Consider the following 24,145-nt stretch of genomic DNA (forward strand, 5'->3'; position numbering starts at 1 on the left):
ATTATAGATCCTAGTAGATCCTCACTATGTTCAAATTCATTATCGCTTGCATGTCAGTCGGACCGTCGTTCGGTTACTAACTATCATTTGTACCGGTGTCACATGTTTTTTTTTCTTCCGTTGGGCCGTTCATGGGCCGACGGATGGAGTAAATCTTTTTGTATTGCTCGGGTTGAAGGGAACCGATTCATGCAAGTCGTTTTCCTGTCACTAAAGCGTTTGCTTAGAAGATGTCTCCCACTCTCGTCAAGCTCAAGCATTTACTAGCGCTTCTGGAACTACTTCCAAGTTATACACCCCACTTGAAGCTCGGTGCTATTGCAAAAATCATTCTAACGACACTCTTGGTCCTCAATATCCGCGCTTTTCCTTTCGTATGGCACTGTACGTCTCTCAACCTTGGACACTCGATGAAATCTCATGAAATCTTTCAGTCAGAGTTTTCCGACCAGTCTACTACGTCTGGGCCGAACTATATCTCATACGATTGAAAACAGTCTTCAAATCGCCCTCGCAAAAGAGGCTGGCTATTGACAAGTGGATGGAGCAGAGGTCACCTATTGGAATGAGCCCGTTCGAGTTCAGAGGGACGTTTAGGTCTTGGGCTAGTACGTTTTTCCATTTTCCTCTTGTCATTGCAGCTCGTTCAGAGAATTCTACTTACATAGGTATTGACGAAAGCGATTACAACTTCCATCTCAGCAATTCCAGCTACGCGAAAGTCCTCGATGGTGCACGTTTCAAGATCGCAATACAGTTGTTCCCTCAGTTCTTCCGCGCTGGTGGAAGGATGGCATTAGCAGCAACCCACTTCTATTTCATACGCGAGATCCCGATTCTGGCAAAGTATGAAGTGAGAATGACGATTGGTGCATGGGATGAGAAATGGGTGCGTGAATCTGGACTTTTGCTTCCTGTGTCGGCTTGACCATCTCGCAGGTCTACGTCATTTGTCGCTTTGTTACAAACCGCAAACGACCTCGGAAGAACGCTACCCCCCAGAAAACCTCCGAAGGAACGCATTCCCTCATACATGCTCCCATAGACGACACCAACAGTGGTTCATCCTCTTCCGCTACGCCTCTTCCTTCCCAAATGTCCGATAACTCCGATAACATCGTCAAAGCCCTTACTGCGAAACTCGTCACCGAAGAACCAGACGGGTCAACTCTCCACACTGTATCCATCTCTCAGATGTGTTACAAAGTCGGTAGGATCACTGTTCCGCCGGTCATGGTGTTTGCTTCAAATGGGATGTCTGGGCCACCGCCTCCAACGTCAGAACTGCAGCAACAGGCATCTGAGAGGTACTCACATACGAATCCACCACCGCATTGGAGATACGTAAGAGAGAAGTCGGTTAAGCAAATGAACGAGTTGTTCAAGGGCGGGTGGAAGTCTACTCCGCCTGAAGAGAGATGGTGGGAACAGGCGATGGGGAGCATTGCTGAGGAGAAGAGGTTGGAGAGGTTGGAGGTTTTGGGGAGGTTAAGGAAGGCTATGGAAGGTATGAGGGATATGCGGTAGAGATGTAGTGGGGCATCTATTGGATATATATATTAAATAGAATTAGAATTCTCTGTCGAGGCCAGGATACGGGCTCTTACATTCCTTCACAGTTTACGATCAGTTAATAGCCAATCTTGATTTACAAGTCAGATGTAAACGTGTTTCCTGAGTAATTGAAGACCATTACCAGCCTCTCTACCGGAACAGGGCATACGTCAAAGCGTTTTCGAGAAAAAATAATCATGTTCTCGACAACTACACAAAGGCCCTACTCCTTAGCGCTTTGAGACCATCAACGAAGAGAGGCTGCAAGGGGTGCAGCGAGGAACAGTTGGGTCTTGTGCACATGAAACAGTAGGTTCCTTGCAAGTTGCTTTTGTTTCTCTACCAATGACATCTTTGCCTGTGTGGCGAATACAAGGTGATGATACATGGCTGTGTTCTAACGATACATTACTCTGAGAACTCATTCGATTACAATGGCGTTCGCTTCGTTATCCATCCATAACTTGAAATCCACGAGGAAAAGCTCGCGACCCAGCGCGGCTGAGAGAGGGAAAGGGACTGCGTTCCCGATCATACGATGCTTTAACGTGAATGTTAGAATAGCCTCCTCGAAAAAAGAAGAACGGTACCATCTGTAAGACCGAAAGAAATCAATAAGGGTCAATCGTTAAAGAGTGAAGGCATAAACGTACAGTCCGGACGTCATCCTTGATAGCCATGAATATGAACCAGTCTGGGAAACCTTGTGTTCTAGCCAATTCTCTAACTGATATCATTCGGTGACACTTCATGCACCGGTTACGATCAACTCTGTAGTCTCGACATACCAAGATACTCAGCCGTTACTCACCCACGGATTCAGAACCCAGCTCTGCTTTGCAGTGGGGTCAACATTCGTAACGGTTGTCGGAAAGAATCCATCTGGGTCCAATCGACCATACTGACCTAACGAAGAAGACTCCGTAAACTTAATTACCACTGCGAGGAAACCAAAACCGCACCTGGCCGGTAACCCCTCCGGGCTACCCATGACTCGGGATTGTCGGTCTGGTATTGTTGACGGCTCGAAGACAGGACTGTAGGTGAAAAGCAGACAACGATTAAGATACCGGTTTAAAGTTGAGCGTAAGTCACAGAAACGTACGTTTGAAATCCGCTTTCGGAATAAGAGGTACTTCCACGGTACTACATGCGACGATGACCAGCCGTCAGAGCATCCACATAGCCGACTGGATCGTTTCCTCACCGTTGAACTTTCTCGGCAATCAAACACTTCGTGAAGTGCTGGAGGTTGGCCGTCTCTCGCATCCTTGCTTCCTTTTGATACCTAGAACGTGGTGCATGGTGATAGTGTATCACACCCTGATGGAGACTTCCACCGCAATTCGCCTCTGATATCTTGCATGGTACGGCAGGAATGCCCTGATCTCGGCGGCTTTGATAGGCTCCTCGTCGTTCGCGTTTTGGATGTTGCCTGGAAAAGGATTAAGACTGAATCTGTGGACAAGATTTAGGAAGCCTCACCAATCCCAGCGAGGCATGTCACTAATAGCATCAGCAATGGTGACTGCCGGATGAAGTGCCCTTCCTCGTGTGGTCATAATCGGTCTTGCGATGTGGTCATTTGCGAGCCGCACTGGGAGACTATTGACATTAACAAAGTCATGAGTCGGTTGAGGAAGTTGTGGGAGTGGTCGTCCAATTTTTGATGCGATGAGGATGAATCGAATTCGGTTCTGAGGGGAGCCATAATGCCCAGCTTGTAGCAGTGCGAAGCGTAGTTGATAACTTAATTGCGGTAAACATAACTTGAAATGAGAAAAAAAGGATAACTGATTACTTCATATCTGTTAGTGCTCGCAGCATAAGCTGCAGTCCACCTTGAGCTATTCCACCTTCCGTGGTGAACTTGTTCTTCTGAGTTGCATTGAGGCTATACCGAAGGAACCCAGGAACATTCTCAACGAAGAGATAAGACGGGCTGTAGAAGTCGACGTAGGACAACATGCTCAATAAGAGGTTACTCTTCCGATCATCTGCTCTCTTGAACATATTTAGATTTGAATGAGGTTGGCTAAATTCCAGTAATGAGAACAATATCTAATAGCTCTAAGTGGCAACATACCAGGGCAAGCCAGCTAATATTACGTCCACCTCTTTTGGTCCTGGAGGTTGCGGTATCGGTGTTTTACTGTCAAAGAGTTGGAGTGGAACATCAACGTCGTGACTTTCATTCTTCTTGATAATGTATTGTAACGCAATATTAGTGCACTGATTGCACACCGCGGTCTCGGGTGAGTTTTTGCTACGAGGGCCAGATTGAACAAATCATCATGATGAATTCCATAGGTCGAACATACCGATACGTTTGAGCAGCACTCGGAGTAAGTTCAATGGCATATTTGACTTTAAGACACTTGTTTACAGCCGACATTCCAACCCCCAGTGCACCGGCACCACCAAAGAGGTCAAGAGTAAAGAGCGGACGTCGTTTAGCTTGGTAATTGGCGAAACGTTCCAACCACTCCATTTTCTCCTCAGTGCAAAGTGTGCATACGGAAACCTCTTGCGGTCGCAACTGCCGCCTCGCTGCCCAGGAAGAGCCTTGTTGTCTGCGGAACATATACGTGACGTAGAAGTGGTCCGGTGAAAGTAGTGTCCATTCGTCGATGTTCATGTTACTGGTTTGCAGTGAGTGGGAATGAACGACATAAATAATCCGGACGACATTCCGCACAGATACTTCATCGATCTCAGTTGTCGCAAAGAGATGTCGCTTTGAAGCATTATAAATGGCAAAAAAAAAAGAGTAGGCACAATCACAAGACCCACCTCATCTCGAAGTTCATTATCAGGAAAGCCCTGCACTTGACTGATCCTTCCAAATCTCCTCACCATCAGAATAGCTCCCATTTTGAGCTCGTATACCTGCCCTATTCGAGCCGGTCCGTCGACTTTGTCGCCGTGGTACAGAATGAAATCGTTGAGGTGAACCTTTTGGTCATTGATGGATATACCAATCATGACACCGTTCCCGTTCTGGATCGGCTTCCCTTCTCGACGATCCTGCTCTTGTGCTGCTAAGGCGCAAACTGGACAGTTGTTGGGAGGTTGAGAGGTGGTTCCTGGATAGCTGGTGAACGCGGTGTACTGGGCCGTTGCGGGATCGTACATCATCCTGAGCGGTAATGTTCATAAATGGATAAAGCTCCGAGGGATTACTCACTTGCAAAAGAACTCCCCAAATGGAGTTTGATGGTCTCCTTCAACCGTCTTATGGAAATAATGAACGACAACCTTTGCCGTGATTATATCTAGATAGACCGTGTCACAGTGGTCTTGCAGGAATAATTCCTGGTTGTCACCGAATCCCTGCATGGCGGTCGCAGAACTGTGGTTGTACCATTGTATGTGTGCCCTTTTGGAGGCGTAGTTTAGCCAAACGATTCTCGCGAACCTAAATTCAGAACCACGCTCACGTTCACAGCAAGTTGACAATAAACCCGAGACCAATGTACTCACCAAAAGTAATCCCAAATACCTTTGTCGCGTAACCCATCGTCATCAGGATCTGGGAGATCTGGTACTTCTTTTCCATCTGCAGCATCTGACCCAATTGGCATGATGACCGTTTCCCCAACCTGAACAAATAAGAATGGTATTAGGTTGTCAAGTAGTCATTAACAAGCTCACCCTATATTCTGTGTTGCCGACTGTTATAACCTTCACATAGTCTGAGTTCCGCTTCGTGAGATCTACCTTCTTATAATCAACAACTTTAGGCCCTTTCTTCCTAGCTCTTATAACGAGCTCTCTGAGTCGTCGCCATGCGTCTTTGAGTTGCTTCTGTGTTGGCCCTTGCTGTTTTCTTGGCTGTGGTCCAAGAACCTGAAGTGTCTCCTGAAAGAACCCTACCGCCAGCTTTGCTATCCTTGGGGTAACCTGGGTCGGGTTTTGATTTTCAGGACGCAGAAGGGCAATGTCCGGGTTCCTAAACGAGGAGACAAAGTCGATGGGAAGGGGTGCAGCTCGTCTTCTTCGACTTTGCGATCGGGGTGCTGCCATTCTTGAGAGAAGCTCATGGATGAATGGAGTTGACCGGAGAGTCCTAGAATTTGGAAGATCTTGAATAGCGCGGTAAAGTTCGAGTATCTAAAGAAAATTTGATGACGACGGTGTCGTGGCTCGCTTCTGGTACCTACCACATCCGAATACTGGAGATCGGCCTCTTCATAGCTTCGACCGAAAGGGTCTGCTAGCTCCAGAAAACCCGTAAGGAAACCCCGATAAGAGCACATAGGACGGTCTATTGCTTTACAGATGCATAGCTGAGCGATTCGACGGGGAATAAAATGGTTTTGCCAGTATGGCTTGTATCCTGTGGATGGCTTCTTCAAGATATACCACGCGTTCTCGGTCTCAATATATGGTGCGCTTCATAATCACGATATGAAGACATGTATAACTCATACTGACAGGAGAATACGTACCTTGCTTTAGAAGTGAAGTCCATGTTAAACCCAAGTATGCCCTCCAAGACAACATACTGCACTTCATCTGGATCAACTTCAAGCACCTCATCGTGAGCTATATCCTCCTCTTCGAAGCACGGCGTAACGTAGGCAGCCATAGCAAAGCTCCGTCCAACGTAGTCCTCCTCCAACGCGGAGATAAGCATGAACTCGTTTTGATGATTTCTGTCGTACAGAGCGAAGTCCATCGCGAATCGGACAGGTTTAGTCCTTAATTCGTCCTCTCCAGCCGCTCCAGGTTCTTCCCCGTCGATTCCGTCCAAGTTTGATTCATTGTGAACAACGATACCGGGAGGATCTTTGTAGTAGTCGACTGCGAATGATGAAATTGGAATGGTCGTTCAGGATATCGAATCACTCGGATCGCTAGGAACTAATATACCGTTTGGAAGTATTCGTTGTTTGAGGGTTGGCTGTCTCTCATGAATTTCGCCAAATTTTATACAAAGGGAATATTGACATACCGGACGAGGACCTTCAGATTGTTGCCCTTCAGGCGCTTTTCTCTTCTGAGGGATGGCTGCTGGATGTTCTGGTAGGGGATTACTTTCCTGTGAGCCCCAACCTGAAAGTTCCAACGCGGAAGGTCGATTGACTCTTGAGGGTGGCATTCTCGTTGTGATCAAGGAAGGTGGGAAGCAGCGCCGCGTCGCGTACTATTACGTAGCCCTAGTGGCTTCCTTATATTGAATTATTTACTTTGTATTTACTTGATATCAGTGCAACCGTCTCGTGGCGACTCGCGGTCGATTGCTTATATTCTTTGAACTTGTCAATATCTTATGGTCTGTGTAATGTGAAGCGTAAGAGAATATGAATTGGTGGTGGGCATCCGCGGTTCTGCTGATAAGCTCGCTTACACCGGTGACTAAAAAGTAACCGGCTGATCCACACTACCAAAAATCTGCGTTACAGAGTATGTGCTAAAGAGTTGTTAGTATTTACAGAATATGTATTTAGTATCATGTCTCTAGTGTAGGTCGCATTGAGCCTATATCGAGACTTACAGGGCATTAACTGAGAGTGGAATTCTTGTTGAATTCTTGTGACCACTCCACCAACAAGCGCCGGACAAGCGCTCATTCACATACTTTGATCTTCCAGGAGCTTCACCAATTGACACGCAGCAAGCTACCACCCCATATTTTGATTACACACTCTAAATGTACATACCGAGAAAGTTACAGAGCCCGATTTACTGATTATTTGAATAATCTTTTTCAATTCTTTTATCAGTACTGCATGTTAGAAAATAAATACTTAATTTCACAAAAACTCGACTGTAACTATTTAAAAAAAATTTGTATTCCTCAGATCAAGCCTCAAAACCGTTATCGCTAAGGCGTACGAACTGCTGAAGCTTTTGATCAGTGCGCACTTTTTGGTAGTGCGTTTCGCTTAGATGGGCAACGTCTGACCATTACTAAGCAGAACAGAGATAACGCGCGTATGCCCACCACCATATGAATTGCAATTCCTTTCCTGTACGTAGTGACTAAAGAGCGTGGACCCACCGAGACCGACATTACGTAAACAGCGAGCCTCTTACCAGAACTCCCAGGCTCAAGAAATGGCCATCCCCTCTTGCGCCATCGAGAATGTTGCTGAACTGGCAGGTATAACTTACACCTTCTTCTGTGTTTTCCCATCTCAAAATCTTCAGGGCACGAAGATCGCGCCTGGCATGTTGCCTGGAACCCTTCCAAACCGCTCCTCGCGTCTTGTTCTGCCGACAAATCCGTCAAACTGTACTCCTACTCTCATCAAGACACAGAAACAAAATTCTCTTACCTAACCACCATCTCGACCGGACACACCAAAACCGTACGCGCTGTTGCATGGTCACCTTCCGGCACAGTTCTCGCAACCGCTTCTTTCGATGCTAATATCGGAATATGGGAACAAGAGCCAGATGAAGATGGGAATCTTGGAAGCGGTGAATGGGAGTGTTCGAGCTTATTAGAAGGACACGAAACGGAGTGCAAGAGTGTTGCGTACTCGTGTAACGGGAATCTGTTGGCTAGCTGTAGCAGGGATAAGACTGTTTGGGTTTGGGAAGGTCGGTTTTACTATTTTCATTTCTCTGTGGACCAGTTGAATTCATCGTGTCGTTTCTAGTGCAGCCTGATTCCGATTTCGAGTGTATGGGAGTCTTAATGGAGCACTCGCAGGATGTGAAGTGCGTGTGTTGGCATCCTCACGAGGAGGTCCGTCTTCATGCTTATCCTCAAAGGCACCCTTGCGGCTCACCTTCATTCGCTAGTGTAGCTACTAGCATCAGGATCATACGATGATACCATTAAACTCTACGTCGACGATCCGCAAGATGACTGGTATTGTTGCACGACTCTTACGGGACATACATCCACCGTGTGGTCTCTCGCTTGGTCTCCAAATGGTAGATACCTAGCTTCCGCCTCTGACGACAAGACTATTCGGATATGGAAGCGCATGGGTGAATGGGAATTCCAATGTGTTTCAATTATAGAGGGACACGAGAGGAGTATCTATTCCATCAGTTGGGGAACTGGAAACTGCGAAGTGAAGGATGGATTTCAGGGATGGATAGCTACAGGAGGGGGAGATGGAGTATTGCGTATTTGGGAAATCATAGTAAGTCGTTCTGTCGAATTTAGGTAGCACACCATCCGTTCTCAGCGATATAGCAGGATCGCGACGAAGGCGAAAACACGAGGATGATAGCATCCTTACCAAATGCTCATGGCGTACATGATATCAACACCGTGGTGTGGTGCCCAAGATCGGGACTGAACCATCTATTGGCATCCACGGGTGATGATGGGCTCGTCAAGGTTTGGAAGGTTGTAGCATCATAGCTCATGTAGTACAAGAATCAACAAGCAAACTGGACACCAGTTTGGCTTTTCATTGGCCGGTCTCTCAAGACTGTTTGATGCGCGTCGACGAGGAAGTCAGAAGGACTTTATTGCAAACCAACCCATCCCCCAATTAATGCGCTCAAAGTGAAACCCGGTAACATCATGCTCTTGACCGCCCTGCCAGATTCCGAACCAAGCTCCCACTCTTCTTGCTACCCCAAATTTGGAAGTGCTCAAATCGTCTTTCTTCCCGGCGCTGGCGCTGGACTCCCGTCTGCTTCCTACCGGGGAGAAGCACCGTTCATTCAAGTTTTGTACGGCGCTGACCATTTATGGGCGTACCCGATCTCAGACATCCTCCCACAGCTGAAGAATCCCTCGCCGTGTACGATGTCCGCGATGTCCTTGCGATGATGAGCGGCCCTTCCCTTCCTTTCCATGATTCGCTCCTACGGTGTCCCCATCAACACGACACATTTTGGGATCTTTGGACATAAGTAACACTGGCGAGGCTCTGGCTCGATTCATGTCACCAACAATACGTCTCTATTCAAGGTGGGAGTAAATGTAGACGGGATGTTGATTTATTTTATCCCTCACCATACTGTCAGTCCTGTTCTCAAAAAGAGAATTAAAGAGCTCAGAACAATAAGCCAGTTCAATATAAAAGTATTGAAATACTTTATCCGGAGCACAAGGTAAAGAAATGATGAGGGACAGCCTGGCACACCTTTACTTCAACATTGACTAATACCCCGCAGCAGTCGCTTCGATTATCCTAGAATTCGACAGAGCTGTGAATAAAAAACGAACTTGGGCAACGAGAAATACGACCCAGCATGAAGCGTTTCCTCCTTCTAGCCATCTGGACCATACTCGCCGACTTTTCAGAAGCCATCTCCCTCTGGGATTCAACCGGGCCATACCACGTTGGCTATATCCAACAAGTCCTGAACCATACCACCCCCAACGATCCCACAACGCCTGGCGACATCTTGCTGCTGACCATTTACTACCCCACCCCCCAAATTCCTAACACGACGGTCCCGTATGTTGACCCCATAACCGCCAAACTAGCCGAAGAAACCTTCGGATTGTCCAAAGGCTCGATGTCCACCCTCACCACAAGACTCCAATTCGAAGCTCCCACTCTCCTCGGTACCCGTCCCGAATTCGGAAACGGCACGTCTCCATATCCAACCATCATCTTCCTTCCCGGCCTTGGACTCCCATGTGTCGGTTACACCGCAATCCAGTCCGAACTCGCCTCTTACGGCTACAATGTCGTTTCCATCGATCACCCAGGAGAAGCTCCCTTTATCCAACTTCCATACGGCGGAAGGGGCATTCCAGGAAGCCTCAATGAGTCGGCGCCTGAAGTACCTAGAGCTGTTTATGATTATCGCGTTTCAGACGTCCTTGCAGTGATGAGCGAACCCTTCCTTCCTTCTCTTATTCGCACCTACGGCATCCCGATCAACACGACCCACTTTGGAATCTTTGGACATAGCATTGGAGGTGCAGGTGCAGCTGGAGTCATGGCAGCGAACGATACAAAGATTGCATCTCTGTTCAAAGTAGGAGGAAACATGGACGGGACATTCATCCAGTACTTGAATGATAGCACACCGGTTACTGATCTCGACCGCCCGTTCATGGAATTGGCGGGTGAACAGCACTTTTATGGTTCAGAGTCATCGTCTGACAGCGATCCAACGTGGAAGTATTTCAATAATGGGCAGAGTGGATGGAGGAGGAGTTTCCAGGTGAATGGGACGATGCATCTTGACTTTAGTGATATTCCGTTGTGGGTGGAACGGTTGGGGCAAGAGGGAACACTTGGGGCTCAGTTGGGAAAGGCTGATGGAGTTAGGACGACGTATATCGTGGCTTCTATCCTGAGGAAGCTTTTTGGGTTTGTCGAGGGCAGAAGACTGGACAGAGTGGACAGGTACGCAGAGAAAGTTCCAGAACTGTTCGTGTTGAGCGAGAATCGACGTATTTAACGCACCGAATTGGCTAAAGCAATGAGCATGTTGAACAACATTGAATGTTGAATATTTGAATGGCCAGCGACAATTAAGATCGATCCTGGTGGGCGAGGCTGACGATTGTTTGTTTGTTTGTTTAGCAAATAGACAAGTTGAATTTCCGACAAAAAGCACTTCCATCCTCCGACCTCGCCATGATCATGAATGTATCCATTAATACACAGGGAAATACGGACAATGTAAATGCAATGAAACTCCGCCGACTAAATAGAAGAGTGACACGAAAATAGTTACAAGGGACACAACCCATACCATCCGTCCATCACTTAGTAAGAAGTGGCGTTGTTGAACAACAATAGGTTGACTGTATTGCCTGGTAGTCCACTCAAAACATCCTTCGTGGAAAGAGCAATCAATGCCTTCTTCATCTGCAATGGAGTAATCGTCTTTGGAACCGGGGCGACATCACTTTCACCAGCAAAGAGGGAAGGATCCGGAAGATAATTTGAGATGAAGGAAGGTAATGCAGAACGGGCGAGAGCGTAGAGGGAACCGGTCGAGAAGGTCTTCTGTGCTCCTTCACTGAGGTCGAGCTCTTCAGAAAACAGAGGGTTAAAAGTCTTAGAGGGATAAAGGGAGAGGAGGTAAGCCAAGGCGCCAGCCGTGTGCGGGGAAGCCATAGAAGTTCCGGAGATGGTGTTGGTCGAACCATCGTTCCAGGTGGATTTGATTGCTTGACCTAGAAGGGAAGAATCGGTAGGTTAGGAATGAAATTGGAGCCAGAAATGGACATACCAGGAGCAAAGATGTCAACACAAGGACCATGGTTAGAGAAGTCTGCTCTCGAATCGTCGAGGGTAGAGGCGCCGACAGTGACGGCATTCTTCGACGCCGCAGGGGACGAGTTGCAAGCGTCACGGTTCTCGTTGCCTATTGAAAGTTGTCAACACAGATTCAACCAAGAACCTAGGAATGCACGAACCTGCGGCGACAGCAAAGTGCATGCCACCTGCAACAGCCGCGTCGACAACGGCATCCAAAGTCTGGGACTTTCCACCACCAAGACTCATGTTTGAAACAGACCCCTTGTGGTTGGTTTTGCCTGTCTGCCTGTACTCTTCCTGTGACTTGAGCAACTTAGCCTGAGCTGACTTGGCAGCCCATTCCACCCCAGCAACGACATCCGACATTGAGCCACTTCCGTTGGAGCCCAAGACCTTCACCGCAATGACGTTCGCACCTTTGGCAACACCATATGCTTTCGATGCAATGGTACCAGCACAGTGGGTACCATGGCCATTCCCATCCTCATCGACATCGTTCTGAGGAATCGTCTTGCCCCATTTGGCACGACCCTCGAATTCGGGGTGTCCTATGTGGATACCGGTATCAATGACATAGACGTCAACACCTTCACCACCATTCGGTTCATAGAGATATTTGGTGAATGTACCAAAGGACAGTCGTTTACGGTGACTGATACGAGCAAGGCCCTGCGGGTATACGTCAGCACACGTATACATTTCAACAGCTATGACTCGTAACTCACCCAAGGTGCACCAGACTGGGTTTTGGTCTCGCTGACCTTAACAACCTGGTCTACTTCGACGTATTCGACCTCTGGCCTGGACCTTAACTGTTCAATGGCGTCCTCCGAGAACTCCCCCGCGTACCCCTTGATATGTCCACCATCATAAATTTGGCGAACACCAGCGTGCTCTCGTTGGAATGAGCTGGTAAAGTGATCACTCTGCAAAAAGTTCATGTGGTTATCCACCACACTCCGAGAAGATTCGTGTTTGAGGACGACCATGTATGAGTTGTTAATTCTGCCATGGTAGTGCTCAGCTTGAAGGAGGGGTGCCTTCTCAAGGAAGTTACGGTAAGGAGGGTTACTGTTGGAGTTGGGATATGTAGAGAGTGGGGTAGCGTAGATAGTTGAAGAGAGCGATAGGGCTAACAGGGAGGAGGTTATGAGATAAGCCCTAGTCATGGTTGAAGGTAAGAGACTGGTCGTTGGGGAAATTCACGCGGGGTGATAAGGGGGTTTATGTTGGTGTTTGTTTGTTCGCTTTCCTCTTTCGGTACATGCGATGCCCGCGTGTTCCCCGCTGGCAGCCTTCCCCATATGTTACTCTGGGGTTCTGGCGCAGTAAAAACACGCTACAGCCCTCTTTTATTCTCAGCCACACAATCAAGGAAACCTTTCCGTTATAGATGCGGTGTGTAACCGTCAAAATTATGAGTACAACGAGTTGCAGTCACCAGTAGCTTTTTCGTTTTCTGCTCTGTGGTGCTCCGTGATTACACAACTCCCGAACCGAACGGTTCCTATCTTATCTTGTCCATTTACGTATCGAAACCCGCATCTGCCTAGTCAAATGACGTGACTTGCAGCTAGTACTATCCAAGAACAGGATTTGGCAAACTTGAAGCTTGAAGCTTGAACGTTTGAACCCTCCCCGAGTAGGTGTAAATCTTTCAGCTCCTTTTTCATTGGAAGTGTCCGTATCTCAGCTCTAAGTTATTAAGCGTGCCATGCCAATTCAGCTTTATAGTACGGTTCAAGTTTGTCATAACTTTTGACCCGTTGAAGAGGCGTATCGTGCTCGGCAAAAACCTGAAGCGATTGAGAAGCAAGGGAGTCGCGTCTCGTGAAGCAAGCAATCGCTCGAAAAGGTTCGGCTCTTCCAACGCCAATACACTATCCAGATTCTGGAGTTAGTCATTACTCTCCCGTTCTGTCTATTACGGCCGGATTGCGTTCCGAGTCACGGGTAATGGAATAGAATAATGGCCAGTGGTCGGGTCATACAATACAGTATGCGCTGGAGTGTAGATACCGCTGGGAGCTGCTAGAATCTTCAGAAATTTACGCCAAGGTTGGCAAGAGACTTCATGTTCGGTTGGGGAAATATTAGACCATGCGAGGCACGATGGTCGCAATGTGCGCTCATCTCGTAATGACCTCCACATAGTGCCAAGTAGCATTGGATCGACTGATGGTGAAGCGGTGAAGATTACTGGCAGGGGCAGAAGGGTTTCGAGGACTCGTTACGTTCCTGAAAGAAAGCCAGGATTTGTGCTCTGAGGAGTTCCTTACGATCGGCATCATGCGGAAAGGACTAGATATATTTATGAGTATGAGGCTGGCAGTGAAAAGTAGAGATAAGCGCTACGTACATCGCACCATGAAAGTAGTTTTTGCTGGAAACTTTCCAGTCGGTAGTATGACCGATTCAGATCCTTCTTGAATTCCACTGCAATCTCGTAGATTGTGCAGAACATGGAGAAAACCTCCGGTTTAGGACCACAACATTCCAGTAACCTCGAATTCAGCAGATTCAAAATTATGGCTCCTATCTCCGACCTATCTTCACGAATGCCGGCTTTCTTTGAGCGTCGGAAAAACTCTGCTGAGGTTTGAAGATCATCACTCAAACGCTTTACAATCTGAAAGGAATTGACTTGAATGTTGGTGCCGATCCCTGAAGTAGAACGGGCTATCGAAAGAGGGCACATAGAAGGGCTGCTGTGTACCCTATTAAGTATCTTGGCAACTGAGGCGTCCACCCGTTGTGTCAATGAAGACTCCCATTCGCAGCCCGTGACGTTCAAGGTCCTCCAAGTTTCGAGGTCGCTCCGAGTTTCTTCATCTGATAGGTCCTGCACGCGAAGATGATCCGGGACATTGTCGAAACGTTCAATAATTTCCGGGTCCACACTATTGCCCTAATGGGGGATCATTATCAGTGAGCACCTTCGAGATTAGAAAACAAACATACTTACCGCTTGCTTTAACCAGGAAGAGACAGTTTGAAAGGAATGGAACAATAGGGCCAAGTATGGCCAGTGGGCCCTCAATTTCACGGTAGGAACTGGTTTCTCCTTTCGGGAAGGAAGGTTAACACTAGCAGCCGTAAAGAGGTTGAGAAGGTCGAGAGATTTCAGATCATGGAGTAACTTTTTGCTAGGCTGCTCTACGGAGGAACAAAAGTCGGCCCATTTCGCGAATATGATTCCAGTGGATAAGTCAAAGCTAAAAGAGATTTGTGAGAAATTTATTAAGCACTTGCATTTTCCATACCTCTTCACTGGAGGTTTGCAATGTTCCGAAAGGACCTTGAGCCATTGAGAAGCGAGGAAGTCACGTTGTGCAGCTCCATTTATATAAAAAATGCCAGATCGAGGTTCGTCGTAGAGATAATCGGTGAAGGAGGTGTGATAAACCTGAATCTCGTCGCTGGGGCCACGAACATCTAGTACTGAGTGCATCCCTTGCAATGAAATATCTACTTCTCCTGGTGAGAGTTCAAGCAACAACTCAATAAACTCCGGTGATGATGGAGCATGGTCTGGCAGTAGAAGGATCGCGCCAAGAATGGAGAGGACCTTGTCTTGTTCAGAGTTCGCCGACACAATTTTGTGGTAGAGGGTGTCGAGCTCAACCAAAGGGGATTTCGGAGGGATTTGGGTGGATAAATCACCAAGGATTATACGAAGTCGCGTTATAGGATGTGAATAATCTTCCTTCACGAATCTCATCATAGTCGTTGCATAGATGAATTGGCCAGAAGCATTATAAACCAAACGCTGGATGTCCGCATGAGAAGGCCATGGGCTCGGAAACTTGACCTGGGAATACCTGGGATCTTTGCGAACGCTGGCAAATTCCTGAAGAAAGTACTGTTCGATATCTTCACTCGACGGATAAGTATTTAGCATTATGCGTTTGGTAAGAGCGCTGGTGTGTGGATCGTCGAAAACGTCTCGAATCCAAGATTCAGGGCGGCTGCATATTAGAAATCGCAGAGGGAAATCGGAGTGCTGATAGGCAGATATTAATATGGATAGAACTCGCCGCTGGGTCTTATTGTCACTGCACTCATCCAAGCCGTCGATAATGACGAGATTAGGGTATTTAGGAATCGACCGAGGCAGTACTCGTTCCTGTACACGTCTCCACCATCTCCTTTTCAGTAACGGAGTGATGACAAGTTCTGCGAATTGCTGTTCCCAAGTGGCTTCCAAAATGCTGGGATCGTTGGCGAGCTTTTGGTCGATGATGTGGCGTAGCGGTGGTATTGCGGTAGAGAGACCATGCGCAATTGTCAACATGAGGAAGGAAGGGTTGTTGCGTTTGGGATCCGATCTGAAGAAAAAGAAAGATGCTGCCAGTCCTTCGTTTTTGGCGCACGATTTGGCAACCGTCAGCGCGATGGCTGACTTGCCTACTCCTGCAGCTCCTGAAAGCCAGCACACGGGGGAGGAGTGACTTCCAGAAGTACTCCATTCATAGATATCTTGTAACACCGTTTCACGGGTTCCATGGAGACAGCTGCCGCGAGCAAACTGTAAATCCGAATTGTGGGAAGCACCAACACCGGCGATTGTATCCCATAGAGTTTTATGAGCTGTAACAACTTGAGTTAGGCATCTCGCGGACATGATCTTGACTCACGACTGGCCACCGTAGTGTATGAATTTTGAGCAAGGTCTCCGCCAATGTTATAGAACTCCCCGCCAGTTATCGTAGGCTCCATCGTGTTATTGAACATCTGGTTGGTGGTTGACCGACGTTTAGGCGACATTGAGGTCTCGAGTAAAGCGATCTAGACCAACGAATGCAATTATAATGTGTGGGGAAAGGCGACAATGCTCTGAACACGTTGTTGTCTGCCATTGAGAATGACCCATGTTCCGGTGAGTTGAAACGTTGATTGCTGACATCGATGAAGATTATGTTCAACACGAGGAGCTGTAATTGCGTAAAAGATCATCTACGAGCTTTGAAATACTAACCTGGGTCTTGATGCTCGTTTTCCAATCATTCCTGGACGGGGAAGCAAGCTTCAAAATCATGTATCGACTTCATTGCGGAAAGAGCACATCCGCTTCCAACTTGGCTGTATAAGAGAATTTCCTTAGCGTACGACGAGCACAAAGGAAGAGTGAAACGAGGCAAACACGAATCATGAAGCATGGAATTTGTCAGGAGCCTCCGTAACTCCTCTAGTGAGTTGAGCGGCGTTGTTCAGAAGAGGATGCCTGTAGAACTGGCAGGCGTTATCGTTGAAACTCGTGGCTGGCGGCCCGCCGGGTGTCGAGTTCGAGTTATCATTAATCATTCCTTCTTTCGACTTTCAACTCAAGGACAGGGTTTCTGAAAGGCAGAGAACTTCTCCCTCGGAATTGGCATCAACTGATGTTTTCAACGTCTCAGGGAGTGTTGCAACCGCAGTTGATTGATATTTCTCATAAACTGGACTCAAGGATTTCGACCTATCCGGGCGATCCCTCCTTCGCGTGCATACCGTTCTCCACCGTTGAAAAGGACGGATGGAGTGTGCACTCTATTTCCATCGGCTCTCACTCTGGCACACACCTCGATGCGCCTTCCCACCTCAAACGAAACGGAAAGACCGTTGATGAAATTCCGCTCAACATGCTCATCGGAAGAGCGAGGATTATCGACGTCACTGGGAAGAGTGCGTCTTCCAAGATTACCTGGAAGGACATACAAAGTCATTTTCCTCATTCATCGAGTCCGTGGCGTATTGTCATATTGTACACTGGATGGGCAAAGTACTGGGGGACAGATGAATACCTTTCATATCCCATTTTGGAGAAGCGAGCAGCTGAAGAGCTGATAGCAAGAGAAGTCGCAGTTCTCGGCGTCGATACTCTCAGTCCGGATGCTATCGATGGTCCAGATGGTTACGGTGTTCATGAAGTGTTCCTAGGAGCGGACAAGGTTCTCGTCGAGAATTTAAATCTGACAGGGTTGCAGCCCGGGGATGAGGTCATGGTCAGCTTCCTCCCACTCAAACTTGCTGGATGCGATGGGTCTCCTATAAGGGCTCTTGCGTGGAAAGAGAGAGAAGTGAGTAGAGGCGAAAACGGACTATAGATGTGAACCTGATTGAGTTGAATATCGTTACACAGAGCAATACAGGAGCAACTGAGGCATTGGAGGAATCCTGATGAGGCAGAAAGAGGAGTTCGGAACTGAATCGCCATCGAGAGTCCACATGAGGAGAGCCATAAGAGCTTCATCTGTAGCTTGACCAAACTTCATGAGTGTTTATTTGACCGAGTGACGAAGATGAGAGTAGCGTTTGCGTCTCGGCCACAGCTCAGTACTCCTTCAATGGTGAGCGCATGAATATGGATAGTACGAGACTAGTTTTCGAGAGAATTCGTGTAGCGTGCAGGGACCTTCCAAAGCATGTTTCAATGGTAAACTGGGCTCGACTGAGAGTAGCGACGCGTGCAGGTCAAGAAACGAAATCATTATTTGGCAACCAAACAGTCATAACTTACACCCAAAAAATGCCGTTCGAATTCTGCGTCTTGCTCTCAACAGGTACAAGTGGCTCAACACCATGCTCTCTGTTCATTAATTCCCACTCTGCACGAAACGCATACAAATAGTTCAAAAACCCCTCAAAACCGTCCAGAATCTGTCGAGATCAGACCAACCGCTTGCCACCCTCACAACAACGCGAGGCAGTGATCGCCCTGTTGCATACCGTTGTCTCAAATTTCGCTTTGAAGAATCAGGAGGAATTCCTCGGTATTCAGCATGAGTAGAAATATTCTCAGAATGGATGGAGAGGCGGAGACAAAGGCGAGTGGCAGTCGTCGTCTGCGGAACGGAAGGACAAGGAGCAGCGAGATTGGGGAGAAAACAATAGCTCAGGAATCGACGCCCGAGGCTTTGATAGCGGAAAAACGAGCCCAGCTAGAGCGCGTGTACGACAGACATGATACTATGGTCAGTTTGGTCCTCTTGAAGTGTATCGTTGACTCAACTCCAACAGGTCAGAGAATTATTTCATATGGAAAACTTTCGTGTGATGACGACATATGACCCAGCGGTTAGTACAATCTACCATTGAGCTTTGTTACTTATTTACCTTGACTTGACATTACTTGTTACAGGAAGCAAAACGGGATGACTCGTCCATTTTCCGAGAGGTGCGTGGTTAGTGAATAAGCTGGGAGTTCAGGAGTTTACTTTCTTATTAGTTTAAGTCCCGTTACGACCTCCTCGAAAAGATTCCTAACACTTCATCTGGCCTGCAGAGAAGAACTCGAAGCACGCAGAGCGACAGATCCTCTTTTTTTGGTCCTTCCATCTCAGCCCCCCTTCCAAAACGTAGAAAAATTGTAGCGGCGGATACTGCAGGGATATGGAATATCATCACGTCTGCTAAGATCAAAGGGAAGGAAAAAGCAAATGAAGATGCCGTCACCGAACCAGTTGAGGCTTCAGAGTCAATCTCCGTTAGCAAGAAGTTTTCGCGAGGGAAGAGGAAGAGCAGCACCGCGGTGGATTCCATAAGGACGACAGGCTCCGGTGTTGCCATCCCTTCTGATGGAAATACTGGTGCGACACGAAAGCGCCGGAAGGGTGAAGTGGGTCCTACGATGGAAAATAATACGCATGATCCTGGTGGCCTCGCACCTATCCTCAATCCACCATCTACTTTTCCCAGGAATCACATTCCGCCCCCTAGTCAAACATTGACGACATCACCTTCTAATATCAAAAGAATCAAACTCATTGTGCGAAAACCGCCGCCACTGCTTTCAAATCCACGTCAACGACCTCCTCCCCCGAAGTTCAACAATTCTCTTGCCAGAGTCGTATCATCGTTCTCTTATTGGGAAGAAGTAGGAATAGATGCTGAAAGCTTGGATCGTCGAGCTCGTGAAGAGGCCACGCTACTAGAGCGAGCTGCCAGACTTCGTCGAATGGGGCGATTCCAGCTGGATATCGCTGAACTTGGGCCGGATATCAATTGTGATCCTCATAGAACTGGATATCAAGGGAGGCAATCGAAGGACGTTTGGGAATACCTCCTTGAGGATGTCGCCCGATACAACCGCATCAGGAGGAAACGACCGTCAGGCCAAGCCATTGCCAACCAAGTAGCGTCCAAGATCCGCAGTTACTGGGAATTGCAAGCTACCAAACAGGATAAGGCAAAAGCTCAGGAAGAGAAACGGTTGAGATCACTGGCCAAAGCAACTATCAAGATGGTCACTTCGGAATGGCGGAAGGCGGTCTTTGTGAGTACTATCCGTACTTCGCCTGTGTCTTCGGCCTGACAAGTCTGCCTCACCAAGCATATACGCGAACAAGAAAGGTTGAAATTAGAAGCTGAGGAAGTGAGAAGAGGCCATGAACATCTAGACGCTATCCTTAACCAGTCAGGTCAAATTCTTGAAACACAACAGGTCGAGTTGTCTAGACATGATTTGTCACGCTCCTCGAGCCATTCCCGGAGTGCTTCCGCCTCACTTTTATACCCTATGGAGTCCGAGGATGAAGATAGTGATGAGGAAGAACATGACAGTAACGATAGCGAGGAAGATGGTAGTGCAGGCGGAGGTGATGGATTGCAAGAACAAGGTGATAATGTTGATATTGATCTCTCGGCCTTGTACGAAGGTTTCAACGACGATCAAGGCAGATCCAGTCGCTCGCCAGCAATGTCTGCGTCAGGACCTTCGCGTCATACAAGTCCAATCCGCTCACGTTCAATGTCCACGACTTCCCTACGTTCACAGCCACATGAGTTGTCTGCGCAAGAAGACACGATTTTGCTCGCCAGCTCCCCGATACCTGGTCCAATGAATGCGAATTTGAATACCGCCGACCTAAAACACGATACTCGCACACCTCTGTCTCATAGTCCCAGCCCCCCCTCCGATGCTGTAGTCACACCACCTAATGATGTTCCCGTTATACAATATGCCAAGGAGTCTTCAGCACTGTATTCCTCAACAAGCGACGAATCTGTGACAATCGAACCCTTTGTCATTCCTGATAAACCATCTATGAATGATACCTCCAGAAAACCGCCGAATGATGACGTCCCGATTGTGGATGTTCCCCTCAAAGGTCAGCAATCTAGAGCAGAAGAAGAATCTGGACCCAAGGATCCCACTGTTTCTAACGTCCGGGATGAAACCGCACAACACAACGAAAGTGAAGAGGAGGCAGAAGACGAGATACCAGAATATCTAAAACCTTACTCGGTCGCCCCTGTCAGGTGGGATCCTTCCAGTAAAATTACTCAGCCACTACTTCTGCGGGGTGTCCTACGTCCCTACCAGTTTTCGGGCTTGGAGTGGCTCGCGTCTCTTCACACGAACAATCTTAACGGGATATTGGCGGATGAAATGGGTTTGGGGTGAGGCGCATTTTATTTGGAAGATCATGTTCCTTCTGATTCTTGAATCCAGGAAAACTATCCAAACTATCGCTTTATTGGCTCACCTCGCCTGTAATGGGGGAATCTGGGGTCCTCATCTCATTGTATGTTTCTGTCGTGATATCCTTTACTCGTACTCAACCAGAGCGTTGTCCAGATCGTCCCGACCAGTGTCATTCTCAATTGGGAGATGGAGTTCAAGAAATTTCTTCCCGGTTTCAAAGTCTTGAGTTACCATGGGACCACCAAGCGTCGAAAGGAGCTCAGACAAGGCTGGAGCGAGAAACATCATTTTAATGTGTGTATTACATCGTACACTTTGGCGAGTCGGGATGCGCATATTTTCAAACGGAAACCGTGGTACTACATGATTTTGGATGAAGCACATATGATAAAGAATTTTAAGTCGCAAAGATGGAATATCCTCCTGATGTTTCGCTCTTTTCGGCGCCTTCTTTTGACCGGAACTCCTCTGCAAAACAACCTTACGGAGCTATGGGCCCTCTTGCAATTCTTGATGTCGGGAGCGAACTTTGCTAATCTGAAGGAGTTTGGGGAGTGGTTCTCTAGTACGTTCTTTGACTATACCTTTTACCGTTCATGTTGAGCTGACCGCGTGGTAGATCCTCTGGAGAAGGCCATCGAGATGGGAAACGTATTGGATGATGAAACTTTGCAACGGGTTAGCAAGTTGCATACAGTGCTTCGACCATATCTCTTGCGACGGCTCAAACGCGATGTCGAGAAGGAGCTCCCGAGCAAGTATGAGCATCTTATGCTGTGTCCCTTGTCGAAACGCCAGCGGTATCTCTACGACGAGTTCATGTCTCGTGCGCAGACACAAGATGCATTGCAATCTGGTGTCTATCAAAAAATCGCTAACATTCTCATGCAGCTGCGCAAGGTGTGCAACCACCCAGATCTTTTCGAAGTCCGACCTATCGTGACTTCTTTCACGATGGAACGTTCCGCAATCACGGATTTTGAGATCAAAGAGCTACTAGTACGACGTCGACTACTTGAGGAAGAACCAGGCTTGAACATGGATTTCCTCGGACTTCAGTTCGTTGGCCAGCAGGAAACGTCGTTGATGTCTGCCATCGAGACACGACGATTAGACGCATCTTCCCTATTCCCCTCTGATCCCGAATTCATGTCAATTCCTCCTCCTCCCAAAGATACCCGGACCATCGTTGGCTTCCGCGCCTATGATCGATGGCAGCGTCGTGTTCGCGAACTGTCCTACTGGGAGCACCTTTCCTACGTTAACGAAAAGCGCTGCTCCCGAACACCGATATACAGCTCTGAGATGGTCACCGTTGTTCGTCGATTGTCGAAACCTCTCGTCCCGTTGACTGCTCTGGATCTTCGCCTGTGTTACATGAATACCGTTCAAAATATCAACGGGGCAGTTCGGTCGTATGTCGAACGAGCTGAGCAGATGGCTAGTGTTGTGGACCGTTTCGCGTTTATCACACCCACAGTTGTTGCCCGAGACCTTCCTCGGATTGCGTTATCTGGGCACGAGGACGTGGTACAGGAACAGCCTATCGGATTCGATGATGTCTTGCATCGGGCAGCTGTCAAGTTGCAGATCGCCTTTCCAGACCCTTTGCTGTTACAGTTTGACTGTGGAAAGCTTCAAACCCTTGCAGAACTATTACGGGAGAAAAAGGCCGGCGGTCACCGAGTGTTGATATTCACTCAGATGACGCGCATTTTGGATATTCTTGAAACTTTTCTAAATTTCCACGGCTATCTCTATCTACGACTAGACGGCGCGACAAAAATCGAGGACAGACAGTATATTACGGAACGATTCAACGCGGATGCTCGAGTGTTCTGCTTCATTTCGTCTTCACGATCCGGTGGTGTCGGTATCAAGTACGTCTATGAAAATTCTCAGTGGAAGATTCTTTACTAAAGTCTGTAGTCTTACTGGTGCGGATACTGTTGTTTTCTATGACAGTGACTTTAACCCGCAGATGGATCGTCAATGTGAAGACAGGTAAACACTCTTCCTGATTGCATGACACACGCAAAAGAACCTGACACGGTAAAAACACAGAGCACACCGAATCGGACAAATCCGTGATGTCCATATCTACCGTTTTGTATCGCAACATTCAGTTGAAGAGGCCATGCTACGAAAGGCGAACCAGAAACGTTCGTTGGACGATCTTGTTATCCAGAGGGGAGAATTTGACTGGCGATCTCTCTTCGACAATGAGACTGCAATTACTAGGGCACTTGGCGAGTTTGATGACACTGAGGATGCTCGCGCAGCAGAGCTGGCGGCTCAAGAGGCGGTGTCACTGGAAGGTGCGGACAAAGTTGATTTCGGAGTAGACGGGGAAGGTCTAGGGGAGGCGTATCCGGGAGAACATCGTACTCAGGTCCCGGAACATTTGGGGTCGTCGGGAAAGCAGGATGCAGAGGCTGACGTTGAGGATGAACCCGAGGGAGAAGACGATGGCGGGACGGTGGTAGAATACATGCTTGCCTCTGTTAAGCGTGACTATGAGTTTTTCCAGGACTGGCGTGTGTAGTCGTATTTTTATTGATTTCTCTTCTTCGGATTCCTGTAGGCAAAAAGTGCCATTGTTTCTTCGTAATCTAGTCATGTATCCCTGTGTTGACCGCTGTACGGAACGATGTTTCTTGAAAATGGAAAATGAACGCCCTGGCGTCACAGGTTTGACTTTAGCACGGATGAGATATCTGCTCATTGTGGAGAAAGGTTGCCACCTCCAATTGAAGCTTACCGTTCACTGTGGGGGGGAACAAAAACACCACAAACCAGACCTGAACGCCAGAGATAGGTAGATCTAAGAATCCAGTATAATTTCGAATAAATCACCTCAAACTCCAGCGTTTTAGGAATGTAGAGGGAAAAATCGAGAAAGGGTATTGACGACGCGTGAGAAGAGTCCTCTCTTTCTCGGAATAGAAGCGCCCATCCGGCACTCCCGGCACCACTCGGTACGCCATGAACTTTGCATACAAGAGCTCAAGGTCGTCAAATCGCCCAATCAAACCGC

General features: G+C 47.8%; 9 protein-coding genes across 11 annotated transcripts; 5 read left to right on the forward strand and 4 right to left on the reverse strand.

Moving 5' to 3' along the window:
• Positions 1 to 134: 134 nt before the first annotated feature.
• Positions 135 to 1,666, forward strand: E1B28_010293 (uncharacterized protein). The gene is made up of 4 exons (XM_043155247.1): positions 135 to 384; positions 435 to 608; positions 669 to 889; positions 940 to 1,666. Exons 1-4 carry the CDS (start codon positions 231 to 233, stop codon positions 1,525 to 1,527), a joined length of 1,137 nt encoding a protein of 378 aa, XP_043007712.1. The 5' UTR covers positions 135 to 230; the 3' UTR covers positions 1,528 to 1,666.
• Positions 1,667 to 2,003: 337 nt separating this feature from the next.
• Positions 2,004 to 2,234, reverse strand: E1B28_010294 (uncharacterized protein; the record flags this gene model as incomplete). Its single annotated transcript, XM_043155248.1, has 2 exons — positions 2,004 to 2,147; positions 2,208 to 2,234. The coding sequence occupies 2 exons, from the start codon at positions 2,232 to 2,234 to the stop codon at positions 2,004 to 2,006; spliced, it is 171 nt and encodes a 56-aa protein (XP_043007713.1).
• A 116-nt stretch (positions 2,235 to 2,350) lies between these two features.
• On the reverse strand, positions 2,351 to 6,658 carry E1B28_010295 (uncharacterized protein; the record flags this gene model as incomplete). The annotated part of the gene is made up of 16 exons (XM_043155249.1): positions 2,351 to 2,460; positions 2,517 to 2,591; positions 2,660 to 2,700; positions 2,762 to 2,989; positions 3,040 to 3,303; positions 3,356 to 3,589; positions 3,641 to 3,820; positions 3,876 to 4,291; positions 4,348 to 4,693; positions 4,742 to 4,972; positions 5,038 to 5,156; positions 5,209 to 5,667; positions 5,718 to 5,949; positions 6,006 to 6,360; positions 6,430 to 6,460; positions 6,512 to 6,658. The coding sequence occupies 16 exons, from the start codon at positions 6,656 to 6,658 to the stop codon at positions 2,351 to 2,353; spliced, it is 3,468 nt and encodes a 1,155-aa protein (XP_043007714.1).
• Positions 6,659 to 7,617: 959 nt separating this feature from the next.
• E1B28_010296 (uncharacterized protein) lies at positions 7,618 to 8,884 on the forward strand (the record flags this gene model as incomplete). The annotated part of the gene is made up of 5 exons (XM_043155250.1): positions 7,618 to 7,663; positions 7,711 to 8,106; positions 8,166 to 8,254; positions 8,316 to 8,660; positions 8,714 to 8,884. The coding sequence occupies 5 exons, from the start codon at positions 7,618 to 7,620 to the stop codon at positions 8,882 to 8,884; spliced, it is 1,047 nt and encodes a 348-aa protein (XP_043007715.1).
• A 322-nt stretch (positions 8,885 to 9,206) lies between these two features.
• On the reverse strand, positions 9,207 to 13,004 carry E1B28_010297 (uncharacterized protein). Of its 2 annotated transcripts, XM_043155252.1 has the most exons (6): positions 12,428 to 13,004; positions 11,861 to 12,371; positions 11,674 to 11,808; positions 10,899 to 11,617; positions 10,325 to 10,821; positions 9,560 to 10,270 (listed from the first exon to the last, which is right to left on the reverse strand). In XM_043155252.1, the coding sequence occupies exons 1-4, from the start codon at positions 12,869 to 12,871 to the stop codon at positions 11,205 to 11,207; spliced, it is 1,503 nt and encodes a 500-aa protein (XP_043007716.1). In that variant the 5' UTR covers positions 12,872 to 13,004; the 3' UTR covers positions 9,560 to 10,270; positions 10,325 to 10,821; positions 10,899 to 11,204. The 2 variants fall into 2 exon arrangements, with proteins under 2 accessions (XP_043007717.1, XP_043007716.1); XM_043155253.1 differs by adding an exon at positions 9,207 to 9,433 and having other exon boundaries at positions 9,488 to 11,617; positions 12,428 to 12,885.
• E1B28_010298 (uncharacterized protein) lies at positions 9,727 to 10,893 on the forward strand (the record flags this gene model as incomplete). Its single annotated transcript, XM_043155251.1, has 1 exon — positions 9,727 to 10,893. The coding sequence occupies one exon, from the start codon at positions 9,727 to 9,729 to the stop codon at positions 10,891 to 10,893; it is 1,167 nt and encodes a 388-aa protein (XP_043007718.1).
• A 79-nt stretch (positions 13,005 to 13,083) lies between the features above and the next one.
• E1B28_010299 (uncharacterized protein) lies at positions 13,084 to 16,957 on the reverse strand. The gene is made up of 7 exons (XM_043155254.1): positions 16,846 to 16,957; positions 16,681 to 16,784; positions 16,340 to 16,601; positions 14,966 to 16,292; positions 14,668 to 14,917; positions 14,062 to 14,610; positions 13,084 to 14,003 (listed from the first exon to the last, which is right to left on the reverse strand). The coding sequence occupies exons 3-7, from the start codon at positions 16,467 to 16,469 to the stop codon at positions 13,899 to 13,901; spliced, it is 2,361 nt and encodes a 786-aa protein (XP_043007719.1). The 5' UTR covers positions 16,470 to 16,601; positions 16,681 to 16,784; positions 16,846 to 16,957; the 3' UTR covers positions 13,084 to 13,898.
• Positions 16,958 to 16,982: 25 nt separating this feature from the next.
• On the forward strand, positions 16,983 to 17,975 carry E1B28_010300 (uncharacterized protein). 2 transcript variants are annotated; one of them, XM_043155256.1, is made up of 2 exons: positions 16,983 to 17,761; positions 17,824 to 17,975. In XM_043155256.1, the coding sequence occupies exons 1-2, from the start codon at positions 17,084 to 17,086 to the stop codon at positions 17,860 to 17,862; spliced, it is 717 nt and encodes a 238-aa protein (XP_043007721.1). In that variant the 5' UTR covers positions 16,983 to 17,083; the 3' UTR covers positions 17,863 to 17,975. The 2 variants fall into 2 exon arrangements, with proteins under 2 accessions (XP_043007721.1, XP_043007720.1); XM_043155255.1 differs by having other exon boundaries at positions 16,983 to 17,975.
• A 214-nt stretch (positions 17,976 to 18,189) lies between these two features.
• Positions 18,190 to 23,753, forward strand: E1B28_010301 (uncharacterized protein). Its single transcript, XM_043155257.1, has 10 exons — positions 18,190 to 18,655; positions 18,702 to 18,758; positions 18,823 to 18,858; positions 18,910 to 19,956; positions 20,014 to 21,083; positions 21,136 to 21,208; positions 21,262 to 21,673; positions 21,728 to 22,988; positions 23,038 to 23,112; positions 23,173 to 23,753. Exons 1-10 carry the CDS (start codon positions 18,464 to 18,466, stop codon positions 23,651 to 23,653), a joined length of 4,704 nt encoding a protein of 1,567 aa, XP_043007722.1. The 5' UTR covers positions 18,190 to 18,463; the 3' UTR covers positions 23,654 to 23,753.
• Positions 23,754 to 24,145: the final 392 nt, after the last annotated feature.

Source organism: Marasmius oreades, chromosome 6 (genome assembly GCF_018924745.1).
Source record: "Marasmius oreades isolate 03SP1 chromosome 6, whole genome shotgun sequence".
NCBI lineage: Eukaryota > Fungi > Basidiomycota > Agaricomycetes > Agaricales > Marasmiaceae > Marasmius > Marasmius oreades.